We start from the raw sequence: 20,624 nt of genomic DNA on the forward strand, positions 1-20,624 counted from the left end.
GTTTGTTTGAGGGTTTTCTTGCTGGAAAGAGCCATTCGGTGGGCACTCACGGCTGGGTTGGCTGCTTTAAGTGTGCCCAGGAAATTGTTCCCCCAGTCCCTTTCCCATTCTGGATGCTCCGAGGGTCACTCACCACCCAACCCCCTCTGAACTCCTCAAAGGCACCAAGAAGGGGAAATTCTCTTACAAGGAAGGAGCCTGAGCCCTCACAACTGTCCCATCTTGTGTCCTGAAATGCTCTCGGGACAAGGGTGTGTCTGGCCCTGCTCGAGGATAACAAAACCATCTCCAGAGGCAGGAGGGGGGCAGGTGCCAGCCCGAGGCTCTGTGCCCAGCAGGGTGAGGGGAAGCACTCCCTGCTCCCTGGAACAGCACAGGGCCATCAGGAACAAAGGCAGATCCAGTCCCACTTCAACCACCTGCAAGGATCATCATCCCAGAGGAACTGGTTCCCACTTCCAGAAGGACAGAAGGACTCATCCCTCCCTCCCACAGCCCTCAGGGGTTAACTGGGAGCACTGGGCAGGTGCTGCTGCCATCTGATGGAAAGCTGGGCTTAAAAAAGGCAATTTTGGGTTATGGTGCCAAGCAGAGCCCAGGATTTCCTAGGGATTTATCCAGCCTCTCCTGTCAGTCATCCTTTTATCTCAAAGCCTCATTCAATGCTTATTCCCAGGGATAAGGGAGGTGGGATAGGGGGCTGGGGGTGGCAGAATAATGGAATCATGGAATCTTTAAGGCTGGAAAAGCCCTCTAAGACCATTAAATCTAAAAATTAACCCAGCACCACTGTGTTCACCACTAACCACAACCCCAAGTGCTGCATCCACAACTTCTGGATACCTGGGGGAAAGAAGAGCAGGGTGGCAGGAGAATCCTGCTGCTGTTCCCTCCTGCTCCTTCCTCCTCCCCTACAGGGATTTGGGAACCAAACAAAAGCAGCCAGGAACTTTTGAGTTTAGTAAAATCATTTATATACAGGATGGGTAATATGTACAATGTAATACTGATCCAAAAGGAACTAACAGGGAACACTGAGGAGGAATGAGAACATTTTAACACACAGGAGTTAAACATGGAGACAGACTCGAGTTTCCAAAAGAAAAACCAGAAGTAATGACAGCAAAACTTTGACATGTTGCTATTTCCAACCAAAATCTCTTTTTCACTAATCAGGTTCTCCTAATTTTAATATATATAGAAAAGCTTCAAATAATCAAGTCACAGGAGAAGCCAGTTATACAGAACATTTTAAAAAGGTCAAATGATTTCAGAGATTTTTCTTCACTTAAATAAAATTCTAAAAAAAAAAAAAAACCCAACAACCTCCAGAGCTTTCCCACATATTTTTAGTGTTTGTACAAAGAAATTCTTCTTTGATCCCACACTTCCAGCTCGAGATATTTACAATATTCACAGTCTGCTATAAAGCATCAGTAGATTTATTACCAAGTCAAACCTCAGAGAATCAAGACAAGGTGTCTTGCACTTACTTCAACTGAAAAACAAACTAAACACAGGAAGGAGAAAGTCAAACGCTACTTTCAAAGACATAAGTGAATCCATTAAACTTAGTGAACTTTGAAATGTAAAAGAACTTTTCCAAGAGTAAAAAAAAAAAATCAACTTTCTCATAGAAACAAAATCATTTGACCTTGAGTCTTCAATTTTTTTTTCTTAATCTGTCCCTCCTCCCTCTGCATCAGATCAGGCCCTTCTTATTTATCACAGACAAGAAAATGTAGATTAAATCCATCAAAAGCAGTTCCTTGTGGCAAAAGCCCTTGGAAATTTGTACAAATGTTCCCACCTTGGGATCAGCAGCACTTAAGGGATGAAGAAAAGGAGGAATCCTCTAACACACACCAGATCCCACTTTCTCCCCGACTGCACTTCCAACAAATTCTGGCTCCCAAAAAACTGCCTGCAGATTTTCCTCCTGGGAGGACAGAGTCACAAAGTGCTTTTGGAGGGGATTTTTTCTCTGCCATTCTAACAAAGGTGATTTCCTTGTTTCCATCTCTAAATGCCACACTTGAAAGTTTCGATTTCCCAGAAAAAAAAAAAATACGGATTTCAAGTTCAAAATGAAACCATTTCAAGACATGACCTAGAATTAGAGCAAGGACAGAAATGCACGTAACACGGCTTGGTGGTACAGCCAAAAAATGACAAGAACTCCCAGTTTTTGCTAATTCTCTTCAGTTTTCATAAACAGGTCAGTGCACAAATATTCCAGGTAGTGTCAGAGGCACAATTCCAGCTCACACAAACACTCCCTGCTCCCATCAGAGGATGGATAAGCAGGGACTGTTCTTACCCTGCAATGAATCAGGTATTGGAAAACTGTCCACAGGATTAAGGAAAGCTGACAGAGAACAGGAAACAAAGCATCTCCTTCATGTAGAAAAAACAAGTCACTGTTTAGAAAATTGTATAGAAAGAGTCAGACACTGCTTTGCCATCCAGCTAAAGCTGCAAGGAAGTTTTGGTATAGAAAAAGAGACAAAAAAAGAACAAGGCTGGACTTCTGTAAGCGAGAATTGGGAGATTCATGGCTCAGGTTTGTCAATGTAAACCCAAAAATGGATGAGATGTGAAAGACAAAAACGTTCAGGAGTGGTCACTGATGGCCCTGGGTTGGCACTTCAGTCTGCAGACCAAACTCACCCGGTGTCTGCAAGGATTTGGTACCAAAATAGCTCTATAAAAAGCCTCCGCCCGATCTCGAAAGAAAGAGAAGCAGAAAAGGTAGAAAACTAGAACTATGTACAGATTCTTGCCATTGGTTTGCTTTATCAGGATTTAAAAAAGCAGCTTTTTTGGAGCCAATGTTCCAGACTAGAGTAAGAACCTGCCCTGGGGAGGCAGCCAAGGAGCAGCCCTGCAGTTGTGGCTCCCCTAAGAAGGAGCTCGAAGGCATCAGAGACGGGAATTTGGGCTCCAGAGACAAATCCCAAAGTTCCCCAGAGCACTGGGAGCCTGCCTGGGAACAGCTCTGCCAAACAAGAGGACAAGTCAGAACCCAAGCCTTGGATCTTCTAGGAAGGAAAGAATGGGAATATGGGTGTGGATCCCAAACAAACAAACCCCAGGCTGGTCTCGGTCCATAGAAGATCCCACCATGGAAATTAAAATAACTTGTGCATAAGAATTTGAACATTCTTTTGTTCTGCTGTTGGACAAGGTGAGAAAAAGAAGAGTTTTGTGCTGAATGGCTGATTCAGCCATAAAAAAGCTCTGAGGAAGATGAGGAGGAAGAAAGAGAGGAGGTTAAGCCTTAAAGAAGGTCTGAGGGAGATGGGGAAGACAACAAAAAAAAAGAGAGAGTCACTGCTCAGAACTGAAAATTTCAGCAAGCACATGGCCTCAGGTGCCTGAGTAAGGCACCAAGCCAAACTGAAGGGTATTTAATTGATTTTTTCCTACCTAAAACCCTGGAATTTAGGTGCCAAGGGGAGCTGTGAATTTGCATTTCACAGCACTTGCTTCAAGTACTCACTGAGCAGGGGTTTGAGAAACTGTGGCTCTCCTTCGCATATTCACTGCAGGGGCTGGATGTGGCAGGTGAAAGGCAGCTTCTGCAACTGGTTATTAAGAAAAAGAATGGTTTTTAACAATAAAATCCACCCCATTTGGGGGGCTCATGATTAACAGTACATAAGTGATCATATATACCTCAAGGAACTGAGTTTTAAAAAAATATTACAGTACCAATGATTTTTTTTGTATCTACAACTATACAGCATTTTCAAGCAGTATGGAAATTTAATGAAATAATTATGATTTATTAATTTACATAAAAATACTTTTTACAGTTAAAGAATAAATCTTAAATGGTAAAAAAAATAAGATTAAGAAGCTCCAGCTATTGAGAGTCATGGGAGTTTGTCTGCTCTTCAATCACTTGTTTTACAATTTCTGCCAGTTTTAGTCGATCCACTTTGTCTGTGAATCCTCTGCCTGGAAGGGAAAAAACAGGGAATCAGCTGGAGCTGGGCATAAGGAGGAAAGCAATCCCAGCTGGAATTAAACAATGCTTCATACAGACTTAGGGAACAGTAGAGTGTCCAAAAGGAATTACAGACCATAGCTCTGAAAAACTGAGCAATTAAAAATCTCAATTTAAGCCAAGCAAATAGAAGAGAGGAGGAAGCAGGATCAAGCCCCTGTGAAGCTGCCTGATGTTGCTGGTCCCTTATATCCATCAGCACCTGCTCCTGGGCTCACACCTCTGCCAACCCTTTCTGTCCAGGAGCCACCTGAGCATTCCCAAGGTGACTGTCCTGGTTTAATTCTGCTTGCCACCCAAGCAGAGCTGCTGACAGTGAGGAGCAGCCTCCAGCAGAAAGAGGGAATAAATGAACAGCTGGATGGAAAGCAGCTCAACACAGCTGGAGGTTCCTAAAAGGATCAGAGAATCCTGGAATGGCTGGAAAGGACCTTGAAGATCATCTGTTCCCACTCCCTGTCATGGGCAGGGACACCTTCCACTATCCCAGGCTGCTCCAAGCCTTGTCCAACCCCTCCTTGGACACTTCCAGGGATGGGGCAGCCACAACTTCTGTGGGCAACCTGTGCCAGGCCTCCCCACCCTCAGAGGGAAGGGTTTTTTGCATATATCCCATCTATCCCTGCCCTCTGGCACTTTAAAATTCCCCCTTTTCTATCATGATCTATTTGTGCTGTTACGTTCTTGGTGCCTCTGAAAACTCAACCCTGACCCTCAAGCAGAAATTTCAAAGCAACACTTTCACCCTCATTTTGAGACAGCAGTTCTGGCAGAAGGGATAGAACAGTGTCAAAACCTAAATCAGCCTAAATCCAATAAACCTGAGGTTATTTCCACAGAGCAAGAATTCTCACCATTCCAGCTGAAGCTCTGCAGGGTGTCTCGCAGCAATTTGCACTCCCTGTTGTATTTCCAGGCCTCCTGCATCACTTCATTCAGCTTCTCATCTTCATTCTCTCCTGTTTGGGACAACAGACAGACACAGGAGGTTTGGCCTCGTGCCTCACTGGGCAGTTATTCCTGCTGGCCCCACACAAACCAGGAAATGGCCTTTAAACCAAATATTCCTGTTTGAAAGTTCTTTTAACAGCTCTGCATGTCACTAAAATTCCACATGAACCCAAATCCCAGCTCAGAGGCTGCCCAGGAGTTTTGTTCTTCCTTCCTCACCACTGACACAGACAGACCCAAAGCTGGGACCTTGCACATTTAGGAATAAAACGTTCTTAAAAGTGGCAACCTTTACCAGCCTGTGGTAGAATGCACTGAGCAATCACGTCTCTCAGCTTCTCCAGAGCCACGTTGGAATCATTGCTTCCATTCTCAGGGTCATGGATGTAAACACCATCCTTTGGCTTGGTGCTGCACAAGAACAAGGAGGAAATAATTAGAAATTTGGGCACAGCTCAAGCTCGTTACTTGTTGTGTAACTGCTCCAGTATAACACAGCTCCTTCCCTCTCTGGGAAACTGGGAGACAGGTTCAGAATTAATTATAATTCTTGTCCTGTATTATGAGATCATTTTGAGTATGGAGAAAAAGAAATAGTCTTTTAAATTACTTCAAATAAGGGTAATCCTAAAATGTATGAGGCTATTTTTCAGATTAACTCGAACAAAGAGGCTACCTGACTTCCTCAGTAAATAAATGTCAAAATGAGAAAAAAGATCTTGGAATTCTTTCTCCCAATCTGCCTTATCTTACTTGACCCATCATCCCATAAGGAATGTTCAATGCAGGAACAGCATCCAACCTCCTTCCTGCCCTCACTGGCACAACCTTGGCAGAAAAACCACATTGTGCCACTATAACTTATCTGAGCAACACCAAAAGTGTGTTAAACCATCAAAACTGAGCCTGTGCCACCCCCAAAACCATTTTCCAGCCACCCCAGCTGGCTCCAGCTTGTCCTTTCAAACCCAGCTTTGGAGTTACCCCAGGAGTTTCCGCTTGCGCAGGATCGGGTTGTTCACGGAGTGAAGGGGTTTCAGGCTCACTTTGAGGTCCTGGATTCTCATGTTTGCAAGTTGTTCTGCGTGAGCCTGTTGGATCCCTGCCACCATGGCCTGGAAAGACAAAAGGGACACTTGGTGCAACAACACATGGACAGTGTTTGCCACGGGGGAGAAAAAGAGGCACAAAATCCAATTTATTTTGGAGATGTGCATGAAGGAAGGCATGGCTACAACTAAAATCAATGACAAAATATCCCAGGGAGAAACGGAAAAAGGATCATCTCCTTCTCATGTACACAAGATTGACTGAAATCCTCTTTGAGCAGAAATTAAAGGAAACAAGGACTATTTGTTTCATTAGTGAGGTCATTGCTGCAGTGGGGATAAAACACGGCAAAAAGAGGAAAAAACTTATGGAAGATCCCTCAGGCTCTGCTTTCTACCACCAATCTGAGAGCACCTCCTTCAAGCCCAAATTTCACATTGTATTTCCATTTTCATTTCTGTTTTTCTTGTCTCCCTAAGATCTCAGGCTCTCCTAAAGCAGAATAAAAGCTCCTTATCTGCATAACCCCACGTCCAAAAAGCCCTTCGCCCATCCCAGAGCTTTCCTGCTCCTCTGCAACATTCCTGACCAAGTAACTGCTGTTCAGACCTTGTCCATCATCAGCTGGGCAGAGGGCAGGATGTTGTCCAGAGCCTCCGTGGAATTGAGCCAGGGATGGTCCAACACCCCCTCAATGGTCAGGCGTTCCTCAGGCTTGACCTTCAGCAGCCTGAGGAAGAAAGAATAAATCCCTAAGAAGAGGTTTGTTGATTTTCAGAGCATTTAAGCATTTTAAAGGCCAAAAAAGAAGCTTCTCCAAGAAGCTCAAACTGCCCCAAAATGAGCCCAAAATCTGTCCCAGCTCCCTGACCTTGCTGTGGTTTAATGCTGTCACATCCAGGGCAATCCAGCCCTCAGGGGAAAGGAAGGTGTTAAAGGCATTCCTGGGATCCCCCTGTGCTGCTGAATCCCACAGCTGCTGCTCCCAGGTGGGAAATCACTTTCCAGAGGAACTGGAAATGATCCAGACTGGAAATGCACTCCCAGAGCTCACCCCCAAGACCAGGTTACACTCATTCCAAGGATTCTGGGCATGGAAACTTTGCTGGATTCACTGCTCCCACCATGCCACTCCTCAGCTTTTCTCCCCCACTGCAAAGTCCTCAAGCAATGAACACTTTGGTTCTAGCTCCTCAAAAGAAAAAGCAACTTTATTCCAAAACTGCTGAAAACTCCATGAAATCAATTTTTTCCAGCATGAAACCCTGGAAGGAGGATTTGCAGATAAATTTGTGTTCTCATGGTGAGCACAACTGAATAAAAAAGCAGAATTTCCCACAGAGTGCTGACAAGTCACCCCAAAGTCTGAATGAGAACGGGAATGACTCCATGAGCTTGTCACACTTCCTTAGACAACTCCAGATCAGCTTCTTGGCTGCAGAGCACAATTGTTTAATGTACCAAGAAAGTGGAAATAACTTGTACAAAATGTCAGCAGCACCACGGGGGAGCTCTGAAATCCCACTTGCTGCCAACCAGGTTAAATTCACTTTTGACACCACACACGTGCATTCCTTTTCCAGGCATTTTCCAAATCCCAACCCATTATCAAAGCCTCATAAAAGCTTGAGGGCAGAAATCAGCCTGGATCCATGTGACAACACCCTGAGAGGCGAGTTTCATGGGAATTTTAAGAGACAATGAAACCTTTTGCCTGTGGAGTTTGTGTGTGAGAATCAAGAGCTGACCTCAGTACAAAGGAAAGTTCATTTGGTGAAAGGTTGGGGGTTCTCCTGCACAGCTGTAAAAAGGTCCCACCCTCTGCAAACAATGTAAATTCTTGGAGAATTTACAGTACATCTGAGGAGCCAGTGACACTTTTAAATTACTTCCTCAACTGATTTTTTCTCCTATTTATATTGCTTTTATTCCCTTAGTTCCTCTGGTGAGGCAAAGGCAGTAAGTCCCTGTCACTTTTTCAAAAATAAGTGAGGTCAAGCCCTAATCAGTGCCACGTTCTTGCTCCCAAACAGACCAAGTCTTTGAAACACTCCCAGCTGAGGGATGTGCCCTGCATGGAAAACAGACTCCATTAGCATTTGGAATAAAACATCCATGCAAAACCTTATCTGAGTCTGGCACCTCATGACAGATCTTAATCTCCCTCTCCATCCTCCTGCCTGACAATTTTTAGGCTGTGTATGATGTGCACAGGGCTTTAAGGGACAGATTTACCACATCCTATTAAAGGCACTTGATTTTCACAGGAATTTAAATGTTATCCCAGGAAATCTGTGCCAGTTATATTATCCTGAAACCCTTCAGTACTCCCACTCCCCTAAAGACTAAACACACAATTCATCCCCACAAAAGGGACATCAAAATTAAACAATTGGGCAGGGAAAGAAAAACATTTCCCAGACTTGGTTTATGCTGAATATAACAGAGAATTTGTCAGCTGGATGAGCTGCAGACAATCCCCTCACTGCTGGAAAAACAACCCTTGGGATAAGGCAGTTCCAGGTGCTTTTCCAATTCCTTAACATCAAAACAATCCCATTCCTTAACACAAGCACAGAGTTTCCTCCACAGACTCACTTTCTCACAATGTCTTTTGCCATTTCTGAGATCTGGCTCCACTCTTCCTCTGGGAATTCGAAGCTTCCCGTCATGATCTTTTTCCTCATGTCCTTGGGAATCGTCCGGCTGTGGTGCTTGGAGTAGAAGGGGGGGTATCCACACAGCATCACGTAGATAATGACCCCCAGGGACCACAGGTCACAGCTCTGCAAGCAAGGAAAGGGTCACTCAGGGGAGCAGTTTGCAGCAAAGAGTTGGGGGAGTTGTGATTAAAGTTCTGTGTGATTCCCTAAGGGAACAGAACCAGCTCAGCTCCTCCTCCAGATCCACCTTTGTGGATAAATATTTTGGAATACCCAAAAAAGATTATGACCTTTCAGGACATTTCCTGCCATGTCTTTGCCAAGATTCCAGCAGTGACACAATAAATTTTTGGCTGTTTTCCAGAAGATCCAGGTACAGAGCAGTTTCTGGCACAGCTGCTTGAACAAGGAATGCCGTGCACATCCAGAAATTCTGGCAGCAGGAAAGAGATTCCCTTTGAACAGAGGTGAAAGAACTTCCCTCATGGCCTCACTCCAGGAGAGTCATTCTCCAAAACCTTATTCATATTTAGTGCTCTTTAAGAGCATTTGTGTATTTTCCTTTATTAGAGGATCATTAATTAAATTTGCACTAAGTGTGCATTTTATTATTTGCTCTATCAGAAGCACCAGTAGGGTGGGGAAGACTTTTAAAGATGTTTCCCAGCTCACCTTGTTGTAAGTGTAAGGGGTTGGAGAGGTGGGGATAATACCAGACTTTTCTTTCTGATGTCTTCTTTGTGCCTCCAATACCTGGTGAGAGGGAAAAAAAAAAACAAATGATGAAAGAAAAATCCATCTCATGAACAGGCAACACAACCAGCAAAGTCTATGCCAAAGATTCCTAATGATTTTCCATTCAGGAAACTTATTCCAGCTACTGAAGACTACCAAACTCCAATTTTCCTCCCTAAGAAAGACTGGAGCTTTCAACATGGGGAGAAAACTAAAATATATAATATTTCAGGGCACTGTCTGAATTAAAGCAGTTGCTCAGAACCTCCAACCTCTCCATGCTTGGAACCAGAACCTAAAGTGTGTTTGGAGGGTAACCCAAACTCCAGAGCTGTCCCTTTTTGTCCCTCCCAGAACAAATCCCATCAGATGTGTCCCTTGCTGATCCAGTCTGTGGGTTTGGGTTGCAGGGAGCCCCAGCAGGCTCCAGCTGAAAAGGAATTTTCAGGCCATGCTCTGATCTCTGAATTGCCCTTCCCAGTGATTAAAGGCTGCCCAACACTGCAATTAAATCCCCATCTGCAGCTGCTTTTCATTTTCTCCACAAAGGACAGGAGAGATTGGGGAAAGAAGCACTACAAAGAGCAGCCTATGTGTAATTATAGATTGTGTTTAATGATGGGGTCAGGCCAAGGTACCCAGGTACCAACCCTCTCCCACTGCCCTTTGTGAGCAACCACCTTTTCAGAACCTTTTTGTTCCAGCAAAGTCTCTTTTAATGGAATCCTGAATGAGCTTGAGCTGGAAGAAGGATGGCAAACAGGGATTTCTCCCAACCAGCTGCTTTAACACAGCTAAAGGCCAATTGTCACCATCAGTGCTGAGCAGTCTGGGGAATTTGCCTTATCAACAGATCCCTGTGGCACTCCAGCTCCAGAGTGGAGTGATTCCTGCAAGATCCCTGCACTCAGAGCCCTTCCCAGGACAGCAAAGGGGGTTAAGATGATGTTGGATATGGTGGTTCAGGCAATAATTGACCCCCCCTTTAGCCCAGAGCAGGAACTGGTTGTTACCTGAGGTGCTACATAATAGGGAGTGAACTGAGGTGTCATCAAGTCACCTTGGTCTACTTTGGCAAACCCAAAGTCACACAATTTAACTGGTGCATCCTAAAACAAGGAGAAGAGGCTTTATTAGACATTAAATCAGCTTTTCTAAAACAGAATTCTCCCCCTGTCCTCATCTCACCTTTTCCAAACATCCACCTCATTGTATTTATACCCTCACACTCCACCAGGCAGCTGAAAGGTCACAAACTGACCTTTCCAAACAGAGGTTTTGCTTTTCTGGATGCTCTGGGCCAGGAACAGCCCCCCTCAGGGATTGGGAAAGCTCTGAGCCCCTTGCAGGAAGATCACTGCATATCCAGGCTGGTTGTGAGCAGGAGAGACAAAGAATTGTTTGGATCTATCAAAACACCTCCAGGTCTAGGGTCAGAACATCCTGATGAGGGGCAGAACAGGATTCTGTGTTCAGGTAGAGAACCTGACTCCTACTTAACAGCAGCAGCAGGGACTAACTGTCCTCCAAGGAGATCAGAGGATGGAAAAGCACCAAGTGCATCCAAGGTGATTCAATTTTGTCACCAGAACGTTCATGTCATTTTACCACTACTCTGAGAGTCACCCCTGAGCCATTTTACAGACTTCAGCAACAAAAAAATTCCAAAGGTTCATCTTACCAGAGAGTTATCCTTGAAGAGGAGATTCTCAGGCTTGAGGTCTCTGTGTGCAATGTTTAGTGAGTGGCAATGCTGCAAAGCCAAAGCTATCTGGAAAAGGGCACAATAAATCAGCTACAATCACCAACCTCCTCCTGCAGCCTGGACATTTATTTCAGCTTTACAAAAGACATTTCCAACCCCAAACGTTTTCACTCCACTTGGGTGGAGTTGTGAGTTAGGACAAGCCTGACCCTGCTGGGCAGTGGTGCAGTGAAGTGACAACTGGGACATGAAACAAAAGCCATGCTGGCCAGGGCTTCCCAACCACCTCAGTTTGAGCACTCGAGGCATTGAGAGCCCCCCAAAGTGAAGCAGGTGGTGCCAGTGCCCCTGCCCAGCAATTCCAGCCTGCTGAACACTTAGCTCTGAGTTCTTGCTTCAGGATTCCAGGGAATAATTCACTGCACTTGGTCCAGCTTGGAGATCCAACACTCAGGCAGTTTTATTCTTTCATTTTGGGTGGTACTGCCTGCACTTTAATCATTCTGTGGAAATAATGCCACAGAAATGTATTCCTAGATTCTTTCAAGGATGCTTTAGGAACCTGCAATCCAGGCAGGAAAGCTCCAGGGACCGCACATTTCCAAGTGCAATTCATTTAAAGAAAAGCCAAGTTATAAATATTTAAACAGCATTCCTGAGACAGAAGTGAGGCACAGCTACACAACCCTTATTTGGAAGTATCCCTGCTGGATTCTGTAGGATCCTACTCAAGTTAGAGTCGTTAAAAACCTCCAAATTACTGTCACAAGAGAATTTACTGCTAATTTAGCTCTGCAATAAATACAAACACATTCCCAGAGAAAATGAGGCATTCCTGTGACAAGTTTTAACCATTCCTGGTTACAAGACAATGATGAAGAACCACTGGAGAAAAGAAGTTTAGAGACACTTTCACATTTCAAACTTCATTTCTACAAACATTAAAGCAAAGAGTTACTTGAGACATGAATAACCCGAGTGTACACACAGAATTCAGATCAAAGTCTTGACTTCTGGTAAAGTTTTACAAGATTTCCCCACCACGTCAGAATCAAACAGCCCAAAGGATGTCAAACAAACTGTCAAGAATAATTCTGTACTTTCACCTCATTTCTTTGTTGGATGAGACCAAAAAGTACCAGCACAATTACCATTTCATTAGAAACAAGTCAAAGCACAAAAGTAACATGAATTTTTTTTGCCCCAGGTTCAAACATTCTCTCTCCAGCTGAGGGGAACTGGGGATCCCAGCACTGAATTCCACAGAGATCCTTCTGAGAGTTCCACCAGCATGAAAAAAACCTGATGGACACCAAAACCCCCTGCAGAAACCACCGTGGAGGTTATAAAATACAGCACTCAGGAGTGAGCTGGGAGAGAAAGGGTGAAGGAAAAATGACATTGGAACAAACAGACACAAAATCAGAACAGACAGACACATTCCTTGGTATCTTCCAGGAATTCCATAAGCCCAAGCCCAGAACCCAGCCTGAAAACCCCTGGCCCAGAGGAGAGAAATGCCAAGGGTGTCACGGAGATTCCGGAGCTCGGGAATCCTGCTGGAGGCAACACTTTTAGGACAAGAGGAATGACAAAGTTCTCTTGGAAGTGATCTCTAGTCCAGGTGTGGAAAAGCAATGTTAAGCACAGCAGACCCAGAGAACAAGCCCACACCTTCAATCCTTTATTCCTAGTAAAGCTTTGGCATTGTCACTTATAACAAAGCAGGCAATGATCATCGGATCAGAACTGAGGATTCTTTTATTTAATCCTTTTTTCCCACCCTTCCAGCCCCAGGAATTGTCCCTACTTTAGCCAGAGCATGATGGATTTGCTGGGACAGGGGGTGACTTGCCTGCTTTGTTACTTGGCTCGCTTGCTTCTCAGTAAAGTGCCGGTGCTGGCTGATTCTGTGGAAGAGCTCTCCCCCTTCCATCATCTCCATTACAATTAGGAGCCGAGCCCTGTTCAAAAGCATTTCATGTTGTTACGTTCAAAAATCAGCAAAAAGAACAGAATTGCTAAGCTAAGAATGCATATTTCACACAAACACTGCTTTCTCTATGCTGCTTGTGGGGCAATTTTGGTGCTGTCCTTTTGCCTTTGAGCCTAAAATCCTCAGGATTTTTTTTTTTTCTTCTGGCTCCCGGTGATTGGCAGCCAGGAATCTCCAGTTTGCTCCTCCTGATGGGCTCCCACATTCAGCTGGAACAAATTCCACATGGGTATATCCAGTTCCACCCAGGATGGAGCTGGAAGCCATGTGGACACTCCAAGGGTAACTCTGCCCTCAAGGATTACACAGCACCTGGATGCTTTTGAGTCTGGATCCCTCATTATTTTGATTTACAGCTTTATTGCTGTAATTATGAAGGATAAAAAACAGGAAGGTGGAGATCAGGGCTGCCAGATCTTCAAGGAATTAACTCTCAGTTCCCAACACACAGCAAAACCAGCTACACCAGAGCCTAAGACAGGTCTCAGCTCTTTCATTCTCCCAGCTCTGATGATTTTGTCCACAAAGATGCTATCAGAAGACAGTATTTTTATCCTAATACAATAATGCAAACACACAAAAAATATTCACTCTGCTCCATGTTTTCCTGTGTTCATTTTAAGCATTGAGAGCTTTCAGGGCTGAATTTCATGTTTTTAGAAACAATTCTTTCACACAATGCAGACTGAATCAATGGAAAACCTAAAAAAATGGAGATGCATTCAAAACAGGGAGTGAAGGAGGCAAAATAATTTAAATACACAAAAGTCAAGGGGGAAAAAAAACAACAGCTGCTTGATCTGCAGGATAATTATTTATACCTGGGACCCCCTTTAAATAATAATTTTGTGATTAAAACCAAACCAAACAAAGAAACAAACAAACAAAAAAAGCAAACTCCACTATACCTTGGGCTAAACATGGAAAGCAAGCGGTGGGAGTGAATCACCCTATGTAATCTTACCTGGGGCTGGATTCATGTGGGAACTGCACACTGTTAGCATAAACTTCAATTATTTGAACAATATTGGGATGTGTTGCACACATCATGTGCAGACGTACCTTGAAGAGAAGAGAAAAGCTGTTACTGCACACAGGGACAGGCACCTGAGCCCTGCTGAGCACTGACACTGCTCACCTCGGGATGGATAAAAACACCCCAGAGCGGCCCCCAAATTTGTGACACATTATGGGATCACACACAGAGCTCCTGGAAAAGCTCAGTCTTGGAGTTCTTTACAGAAATTTAAAGACAGAACCAGCTTTAAAGTGGCAATGTAGGTGCAACTGGAAGAGAAAAGGAATGAATAAACTCTAAAATTTCATAATCTGGCTTCTTTTATGGCTAAGTGCTCCAGCACGCACACTACCTGAAACATCAACTCCTGTCCCAATATTCAGAAATTTCCCCCATTTTAAAGTTCCCTGGGCTGCTCAATCAAGCCAAGTCTTGATGCTTTTTGTACACAGATGATTTTTAGGGGGATTTTAAAGGAGAATTTGCTCAGTAACAAGAAATGGAAGTTGCCTAAACCTCAAGGACAATTAATTCTTCTTTAAATTCCCAACAGCTTGGAGGAGTGCCCATCAATCCACAGGCTGACAGTTTGGCACCTCAGGAACTTCCAAGCAGTGTCAGGAGCTGCTGTAGCTCCTGGCACATGGAAAAATCCATTTCCAGAACAACCTAACGCAGTGACATCCAAAAGTGAGACGCGTGGAAATAAAATTCCCTCTCAAACTGGTTCTGTTCCATTACAGGGAGAAGAACAGCTTTAAAATAAAGCTCAATTAATTATAAATAAATCTCTGGAAGCACAGCCAGAAAATGGGGGTTTGGTGGTGGGTTTTTTATTTTTAAAGCATCCCAACAATTGAAGGTTTTTTTGGAGAGAAAAGCAGGAACTGTACCTCATTTCGAGCTTTTGGACGATCGAGGAGGATTTTCAGTGCAAAGCGTTCTTGGGAGGATTTCTTCATGCAGACTCTGGTATTACAGCAACAAAATCAGTCAGTCAGCAAGGAGGTGAAAAATAGGACACCTGAAGCAATTGGTTTGTAGCTCTGAGTCTCCTCTCCATGTGGGAATTCCCAGGAATGCCCCCAACCTGGGATACACAGGGAACATCCCAGCTCTCACCCTAAATTCAGCCTCAAGAGAGATTTTGGATGGAAATAAGCCAAAGCACACCTGAACACTCCCAGTGATGCTGGAATACATAAAGTGTTTGGAATAGATAAAGTGGTTTGGGAAGGAAATCCTCTTTTTTGGCTGATTTTTTTTTTCTCTTTTCCCCCCCAACTTAACAATTGAGGAAAGGGCCCATGTTTGAGCAGGCAGCCAAAAGAATAAAGCATGAAATGGGTGTTTTAATGAAGCAGCACAAAAAGGATGAGGAGAACCCAGACAGGAAGATGAATGATGGGAAGGACAAAGGGAGCACCCAGGAACAGCAGCACAAATGTGGTTTTCCAGCACAAATTCCCATTCCCTGAAGGGAAAGGCCTTGTAGGGAAAGTGTTTTGCTTCCCAGAAATCATCCAGGGGTTAGAAATCCATGAGGAGCAGGGCTGGGATGCAAAGCCAGTGGCAGTGTCTGCTTTGGGCTCATGGGAAGAGCTGGAAAAACAACTGGGAAAGCAGGAAAAGAGCAGTAAGTCCCAAGGACTCGGGTTCAGGAGGAATTTCCGCTCTTATTATTCCACAATGTTGGCTGTTGGAACGTGCCAGGGCAGGGAAGGGAGAAGTTTTCCTTCCCAAATTCCCCAAAAAAGACAAAACCCTTTCATGCACGATCCATGTGGGGAAAAGGCATTTGTTGTTCATAATTTATCCCATCATCACATTTAGTAAAATACTCACTGAGTCCTCCACAGGTCAGGGACAATCCCAGAGTGTTCCCTTACCTAACAGGCCCACTGATCCCAGCTCCCAGCTTCTGAGTCCAGTTAATGTTGTATTCCTCTAAAATGGAGGTTTCCTGTTCAGGAAGGAGCAGCAGGAGGGAAAACACAGTCAGTAAATACATAATAAATAAAATTACTACAGCCTTTCCAAAGAAACCCCAGCTCAGCAGATCAGAGTGTAAAAGTGCCTGCTGGGGAGTTTGCTTTCCTGAAGAAAATTAAATATAAATATCAATACTCATGTCATGATTTACCTGATTAAAATTGTTTCTATGCAGCTGGAATCTTAAAACAGGGTTACTGAGGGCAGTAAATGTGATTTTGTGCTTTTAATACCCAAAGTGTAAGAAAGGCATCCCTCCCTGGCTCAGTTCCAGCTTCCTACCTATAAACAATCAACCACAAAGAAACAAGGAGCCCATTTCACCATTAAAATGCCTTTTTTTGGTCACAAAAAAACCCAGAAAATTGCAGGTTTCAAACCTTTGGAACCATCATCCTGTAAATTAAACCCTGCTTGATTAATTTTAGATTTTTCTGCTAATAAGCCAGGCTCCTTTTGTCCAAATCCACACAGATAGGGCTGGGTTTTGTGAGGCCACAGCTTGGGTGCTCTCAGGCTTCACCACATCCCAAGGCAGGCTGTAAACCCAGTGCTCAGAGCTTTGATTGATGCCCTGAGCTGGGCCTTTGTTCCTTTATTAAATTCCTGCCTCTGCTCAGGATAAATCACAGCCAAAGGAGCTGCTGCAACAGCAGCTCTGGGGAAGGAAAGGAAAAATAATTCCCAAATACACTGGAAATTAATGGAAGAGACCAGCCCTGAAGGTTTTATAAAGGGTTACAAAGGAAGGGGCAGAAATCTCAGTAGATCCCAGAAATTTGGCGTTTTCAAGAGGAGCTCAAAGAAAACTCAGATAAATTTCACTTGTGAGGAGCCTGTTAGGGAAAAAACTGATTTAATTTTCCTGATATTCAGCTGCAGAGAACTGAAAGCAGCAGGGGTGGGATGAAAACACAATTTTAGGAGACCATTAATGAGCATATAATTTCTATTTCCTATTCCATGTATTTGCCATTGTTTTATAGCAAAAGGCAACAATTTTATGCCCTGCACTTTTTAAATTTGGATCCCAAAGCAGCTTTACAACTCAGAAGTTCAAATTAATAATTAAGTGGTGAGAAACACAAATTACACCAAATCCAGGATTCAGGAGCTCTGTGCCCAGGATCACTTCCATCTCCCAGCTCAGGAACTTCAGCACCAGGAATTCCCAACATTATCAGGGGTCTTTTTCCAACCTTAAGGATTCCATGGTTCTGATCCTAAACAGCTGGAAAGGCTTCAAAAGCACCAACATGTTTGAAAATATCCAAGTGTCTCAGCTGGGGAGCACAAAGGCTTGGATTCCATGAGTATGGAATTCCTGGGCACATCTGGGAATCACCTGCCCTGCAGCAGCCCATCCACAGCTCCAAACTTCCAGGAACCTGAAACTTCTGATTGCTCCTTATATTAATTTTCCTTGAGAAAAGGGGATAGTGATATGAAATATCCAGAATTACAGCAAACCTTCACACCCACGTGGAGCTGGGATCTCTCCAGCAGCAAAATTCCCTCTCACTAAGCCTCAGCCAACAGCTTGGGCATTATCCCAGCAGCCTGGGATGCTCAGAGCCTGGAAAAGCAGCATTCCCAGAGCTCTCCCAGCCTGGATTCCACCAAGCTGCTCTCACACGTCAGGACTGCTCAGCCCCTTCTGATCTGAGCATCCCTTCTTTTCCAACCTCACTGATTCCATGATTTCACTGGATATTGAGGGGGAAAAAGGGTTGAAATAAGGAGTTTTGGGATCATAGGGTGACTTGAAGGAGTGCAGGCTGCTGCTGCTGCTTGGACAAACACTATGGATCCAACCAGAGAACGTCACACCCTGAGGAATAATTCCCCTCCTGCTCCTTCAGCCTCTCCTCGATTCCCCAACATGGATCCCTGTCCTGAATCCCAGACCCTGAACCCAGGAACAACCAAACCTGACCTAAACCAAGGATCTGAGAAGCACAAAAAAATCACCATAAAGTACAAAAGCACTAAATTATGAGTTAGATTCAGGCTGTGCCCAGAATTTCAGGGATTTGCCCAGGGACTTTTGGTTGAGCTCCTCCCAAGAGCACAGAACTGTCCCAACACTTCCACAGCTCCTGCAGCTTCTTAGCTTTAAACCTCAACAGTTCTGATGTGGACTTTTCCCTTCTCATGAAATACCACAGAAATACTTAAATCCCTTTTTTCCCCCCAAGCCTTCAGGATGGCTCCTTCCCTGGAGTGTGCCAAGAAAACCACAGGGAATAGTTCTGACACTTGATCTCAGGGGTTAATTACAACCTTATTAGAGTTCCTTCTACTCTGGGCTTTCTTAGTGCAAACCCCACAATTTTCCAATATGGAAATGCTCAAGGCCAGGTTGGAAAAGGCTTGGAACAACCTGGGATAGGGGAAGGTGTCCATGTCCATGGAGGAGGTAGAATGGGATGAGATTTATTGTCCTTCTAACCAAAATTTTCCAGGTTTAATCAATTGCACAAGGTAAAGAACCTCCAAAGAGGCTTGAAAACGTTGGTTTACATCCCTTTATCCCAACAGGGAATTCCCCAACTCCCACAGGGAACCCACCCAGCCAGGGCACAGAGGGATCCTGAGCTCACGCCCTGAGCCCTGGATGTGTTCAGCTCCAAACACACAAATCCCACACTCCAGAGTCGTTTTTTCATGGCAGCACCAGAAGAGGAACTCTGGGAAGGCTTCCTGACATCCTAAGAATCAGGAAAATGGAACAGTGACAGGGAATGGGAAAGTAGTTAGGAAACAGGGCCAGAAACAGAGTTCTGACTGCTGGAAAATGTGGAGAAGTTCTCTTTAGGAAAGGAGATATTTGGTGTTTAATTTTGTAGCTTTCAAGTCTGATGAACAAGAATATTTAATCCACGAAACAACAGCCAACAAGTTCTGAGTGATGTCCAGGTGCTGGAAAACCAAATTACTTGGTGGTGGGATTGCCTTGATAAGGTTTAGGACTTGGTGTGTTTCAGTGATATTACAGCCGGGAAAGGTGAACAAAGCTTGGGAAGAAGGATTTAGACAAAAGGAATTCTGAATTTACAGGCCACGAGGACATTGGGCAGAACCCCCAAGATAACGAAGAAATTAAAAAACCCAACTTTGCATCTGTGGTGAAATCAGCTCCAGTGGGAAAAAGGGAATTCCAGCAGGGATAGATTGTGACCAACTCAGAGACACCGAGCCAGGAAACGCCCCCGAGCCGAAGGAAGAGAAGGACCGAGCGCGGCACTAATTAACATGGGAAATGAGAGAACCATTACCCAACAGAACACTAATTAATAAGATAACTATACAACTTGTAGCCAATGAGCGCTAATTCCTTTGTTTGCTAAAACGCATAAACAGCGAAAAAGTTTGGATAGTTGGGGTACTTGGGTTTGTGGGATCCTCCTCTTCGCCCCCTGCGCAAACAACCTCCACTTTCCACACCGGCCTCTGGTCGCGGTAAAAAAAACCCCACAAAATCGGCCACACGGGCACCGTGACCCGGCGACCCCAGCCCGGCGTCCCCCTGCCCTCCCGGGCGGCTCCCACCAACCTTGATCGTCTTGTCCATGTCGTGATCCTGCGACATCGTCCCGCGGGAGCCGCCGGGCACGGAGGGGCCCGGGGGCGCTGGGCCGCGTCAGGCAACGCTCAGCCCCGGAGGAGCCTTTGTGCCGCCGCCGCTCCGCCTCATGCCCGGCCGGGCGGGCCGCGGGTGCCGGACCCCGCGGCGCGGGGAGGGCGCGGGGCCCGCGCGGAGCCGCCGCTCAACCGGGAGGAGCCGCCCGGGACCCGGACATTGCCGGCACCCCGCGCCGGGCAGCCCCGCCGGCCGCCGCGTCTCGCCTCAGCCCCGCTGCCGCCGCCGCGGCACCCGCGGGAGGAAGGAGCGGGATCGTCGCGCCCGCCCCGAGCCCGCCGCGGGATTTTGGGAGCCGCCGGCACGGCGCTGGCGCGGTTTGCAGGCGGCTGGAGGCAGCTCTAAAAGCGCGACGGCCAAGGCAAAGCCCCCGCCGGGCTTTCGGGGAGGCAGCGCCTGCTGATGACATTTTAATGAGCGAGGCTCGGGGGCGGGGCGAACCGCTCTGGCCCCGCCCCCTGCCTAATGAGATGAGGGGCGGGGCAAAGAGAGATCTCGGGAGATCGCGCTCGGCCAAACCTAACGACGGGAATTACCATCCGTCTAATCCCGGAGTTCTCGCGAGATCTCAGGCACCCGCTGGTCGGAGGGGCCGGATGGCTCGAAGTCTCGCGATATCTCGGGAGACCGAGCGCCTGAGGGGGAGTGGCCGCCCTTGTGGCCGTGAGGGGAAGCGGCGAGAAGGAGCCTCACGGGCGCTCTGTGCCCTCCGGCCGAGCACGGACCGTCCTCCCCACTGATCACACCATGGGCGTGTCTCCCAGGACAGCCCCACCGCCCTCAGTCACACCGCCAGCCGCGCTGGGGCCAGGTACCAGCTGGAGCATTGTATCATTACGGCAACACGAGGGTAGCGGGC

The 20,624-nt window shown here is 45.7% G+C and overlaps 1 protein-coding gene across 3 annotated transcripts; it reads right to left on the reverse strand.

Moving 5' to 3' along the window:
* Nucleotides 1–950: 950 nt before the first annotated feature.
* On the reverse strand, nt 951–20,153 carry MAPKAPK5 (MAPK activated protein kinase 5). 3 transcript variants are annotated; one of them, XM_066331606.1, is made up of 14 exons: nt 19,679–20,153; nt 16,020–16,093; nt 15,024–15,099; nt 14,077–14,174; nt 12,972–13,080; nt 11,093–11,182; nt 10,425–10,520; nt 9,349–9,429; nt 8,612–8,799; nt 6,623–6,743; nt 5,948–6,078; nt 5,259–5,374; nt 4,867–4,971; nt 951–3,963 (listed from the first exon to the last, which is right to left on the reverse strand). In XM_066331606.1, the coding sequence occupies exons 1-14, from the start codon at nt 19,712–19,714 to the stop codon at nt 3,869–3,871; spliced, it is 1,416 nt and encodes a 471-aa protein (XP_066187703.1). In that variant the 5' UTR covers nt 19,715–20,153; the 3' UTR covers nt 951–3,868. The 3 variants fall into 3 exon arrangements, with proteins under 3 accessions (XP_066187703.1, XP_066187702.1, XP_066187704.1); XM_066331605.1 differs by having other exon boundaries at nt 5,253–5,374; XM_066331607.1 differs by lacking the exons at nt 14,077–14,174; nt 16,020–16,093; nt 19,679–20,153 and having other exon boundaries at nt 5,253–5,374.
* Nucleotides 20,154–20,624: the final 471 nt, after the last annotated feature.

Source organism: Sylvia atricapilla, chromosome 17, assembly GCF_009819655.1.
Source record: "Sylvia atricapilla isolate bSylAtr1 chromosome 17, bSylAtr1.pri, whole genome shotgun sequence".
NCBI classification, from domain to species: domain Eukaryota; kingdom Metazoa; phylum Chordata; class Aves; order Passeriformes; family Sylviidae; genus Sylvia; species Sylvia atricapilla.